This window comes from Agrilus planipennis, unplaced genomic scaffold, assembly GCF_000699045.2.
Source record: "Agrilus planipennis isolate EAB-ADULT unplaced genomic scaffold, Apla_2.0 scaffold144, whole genome shotgun sequence".
NCBI lineage: Eukaryota > Metazoa > Arthropoda > Insecta > Coleoptera > Buprestidae > Agrilus > Agrilus planipennis.
Window position 1 is genome coordinate 239,335 of NW_020438905.1, and position 3,247 is coordinate 242,581.

Consider the following 3,247-nt stretch of genomic DNA (forward strand, 5'->3'; position numbering starts at 1 on the left):
TAAAATGGCCTCCCGGGTTCCTCTATCTCTTTTATACTCAAATTGATCTTCCCTTAATAGTTCTTCCGCCCTTTTTTCCATCCTTCTGTGTACAATTCTAGTTTTTAATTTTTGACGCATTAGGTAAGTTAATTATTCTAAATGTCATGCACCTATCCGCATCTCTCTTTTTAGGTATCGTTACTACCACGTTCCGTTTATAATCCTCTGGGACTTTCCCCGTTTCGTAAACGAAATTCAACAATAATAATTATATAGAAAATAAATAGAAGCAGCTGTTCAAAGTGCTAACTGCTATTATGTGTTTTGATTTCTCTGTTAGTAGAATTTCATTTCCCTCAGAAGAGTTTTTTAAGAACGCGAACACCGAAACTCGTTATAAAAAAATGTTTTCCATTTAGGTAGTCTGCTTCGTTTTTCTGGAAAATAAATTACAATATTCAATTATACCTATTTATCAAGCCTCGTGGCTTTAGCACGTGGTTTTTTTTTATTTAGACACCATGCTTTGGTTTTCTTTGACATTTTATGTATCTTCAAATTTCCTTCCTTCCTAAATAATCTCTTATTCGGTAATTGGTACGCAATTTTTGAGACGATCGATACATATGCCCATAGTTGTATGCCAATAATTTTCAAATACAGTAGTCTCTCTCTATAACGATTCTCCCTATAACGATAATTCCCCTATAACGATGTACTTTAACACCGATGTTTGGTCTAACATAAGAACAATGTAATTTACTCTCTGTATAACGATATCGCTCTCTCTATAACGATGTTTTCAGAACAATTGTGTTTGTTTACATGTCAATTTTAAAATAATGAGCGGGTGTTTATTTTCAACTTAACTCGCCCAACGATCAGTTCAATACTCAACGTCTTTTGTTTCCCGTTTTAGGCCATAGTGACGTGTGGCATTGAGCGCCTACCGCCTCTATCAATTGTTTTAGTGTTGCGTGTTTACAGTAAATTGAACTTTTGTGTGTGTACAATTGAAATGCTTCCAACAAAGCGTAAGGTGCTCACTGTCGAAGAAAAGATTTCTTTCATCAAATCAATAGAAAATGGCGAAAAACAAACAGATGTTGTTCGACGTACGGGGATTTCCCAGTCGACTGTGGCTACAATTTGGAAGGATAGGAAAAAGTGGCTTGATGCGGGAATAGAAATGGGAACCAAGAAAAAGATTCGTAAACCTCAGTATGACGATTTAGATCGCGCTATTCTACAGTGGTTTAAACAACAGCGTAACAACCACATTCCACTGTCTGGACCTGTAATCAAAGCAAAGGCGGAATTTTATGCTACGGAGCTTGGCATCGCTAACTTTAAGGCATCTGAAGGTTGGCTGAGTAAGTGGAAGCAGCGTCACAACATAAATTACGGGCAGATTAGTGGAGAGGCTCGTGACGTCGACAAAAACATTACAGACGACTGGCTGCAAAAAGTGTGGCCTGGTATGACAGCTCGATATTCGCCAGAAGATATTTTTAACGCTGACGAAACTGGATTATTTTACAAGATGACACCAAACAAAACTTTGAAATTCAAGTCAGAAAAATGTATCGGAGGGAAATTATCAAAAGAAAGGATCACAATTTTGGTGGCAGCTAACATGACAGGTTCAGTAAAAAGAAAACTTCTGGTGATTGGCAAGTCTAAGAATCCACGTTGCTTCAAAAATGTTAAGCGTCTGCCTGTTAATTACCAAGCAAATAAGAGTGCTTGGATGACGTCTCAAATTTTTGAAGAAGAGATTCGAAAATGGGATTGTGAGTTGAAGGGCAAGAAAATTTTACTCTTGGTTGACAACTGCCCTGCTCACCCTGCAATACCCAATCTCCAGAACATAGAACTTGGATTTTTACCAGCCAACACAACAGAGGCCTATGGACCAGAGTGTCATAAAAAGTCTAAAAAGTCATTACAGGCGAAGACTTCTAATGGAACTGGTGGAGTCAAATGGACATTTTAGGCCAACTATCCTAGATGCTGTACAAATTATCAGCAGAGCATGGGCTGAGGTGACAGAGAAGACAATAAAGCACTCATTCAGGCACACAGGATGGCTGGAAGACCCAGTACCAACAGAAGACGAAGACGACTTGTCTCTAGTTATTTGGGCCCAACAGTTGGAACTTCCAACAACTTATACGCCAGAGGAGTTACAGGATTACGAAAACATAGACGAGACAGTGGCTACAGCAGCAGGAGTTTCAGACGAGGACATTCTGAATGCTGTTCGTGTTGTTGTTGATGACGAAGATAGTGAGCAAGAGGAAATTGATCCAGAGCCGGAACCAGTCCCAACCCCTCTACAAGCCCTGGAGGCTGCTAAGGTGCTCCGCAAATTCTTTGCTCACCATGAAGAAGAGCCAACTGCGTCAGAGGATGCTTCGCGTCTTGAAGATAAAGTGAGGTCTATGCTTTGGAAGACCAAAAAAAAGCAAACAACATTGAAAGACTTCTTTAATTAAGCATTATGTAATTTTATTTGTGATTTTTTATATCAATTTATCTTTTTTATCATTGTGCTTTTTCATTGTTCATAGTACGGTCTTTTATTTTAAAGCATTACTTGATTAAAAAAATATTTCTCTCTATATAACGATCTCTCTCTATAACGATGAAAACATCCGGTCCCTTGAGAATCGTTATATAGAGAGTCTACTGTACTATATAACATACGTACATTCACGGGTTCCTTGTCATGTACATCCGCTTTAAAATACATCTTCAACTATTCTCATACGAAATAATAAAACAGGTCGTTCTCTTTTTAAGTTTTACATCACAAAGCTTTCATGAGACAAAATGCAGAGGAGAAAAGGACCCGTCCTTTGTACAACCAACCCGTTCCCCTTTGAACTTATTTCAACTTCAATGTTTAATGTTTTTAGTATATACTACTGCCCTTGTCATTTACTAGCACTAATGAAAATAAAAGTACGTACTCAAGTTATTTTTTCCAGGAAAAAAGAGCATGACCACAGTGGATTATTCTAGACGTTTTCCCTTTTTGTAACCAAAAAATTTCCAAGTTGAGTTAATCATCATCTACACAAATACATAAACTTTTCTGACTGTAGCATCGAAAAAACTGCTTCTTTTTAGGGTTGTTAGAAAAAACATTACTTCCAAAAGTTCATGATAGTAATAAAAAGCAGTAGAAATGAAAAACAGAGCATAGCACAGGGTTCAGATGCCTTCAATAAAAAGAAGTCACTTCTGTTCACGCAAACAA

At 37.6% G+C, this 3,247-nt stretch overlaps 1 protein-coding gene across 1 annotated transcript; it reads left to right on the plus strand.

The window, feature by feature from the left end:
* Window positions 1-1,000: 1,000 nt before the first annotated feature.
* LOC112904103 (tigger transposable element-derived protein 4-like) lies at window positions 1,001-2,480 on the plus strand. Its single transcript, XM_025973355.1, has 2 exons — window positions 1,001-1,914; window positions 1,979-2,480. Exons 1-2 carry the CDS (start codon window positions 1,001-1,003, stop codon window positions 2,478-2,480), a joined length of 1,416 nt encoding a protein of 471 aa, XP_025829140.1.
* The last annotated feature ends 767 nt before the right edge of the window (window positions 2,481-3,247 follow it).

Bases quoted from the DNA above. Each gene is read 5' to 3' on its own strand.
- LOC112904103 (XM_025973355.1), top strand. From the start codon at position 1,001: ATGCTTCCAACAAAGCGTAAGGTGCTCACTGTCGAAGAAAAGATTTCT. The intron at 1,915-1,978 runs GTCTAAAAAGTC...TGGACATTTTAG, and splicing joins GGACCAGAGTGTCATAAAAA to GCCAACTATCCTAGATGCTG.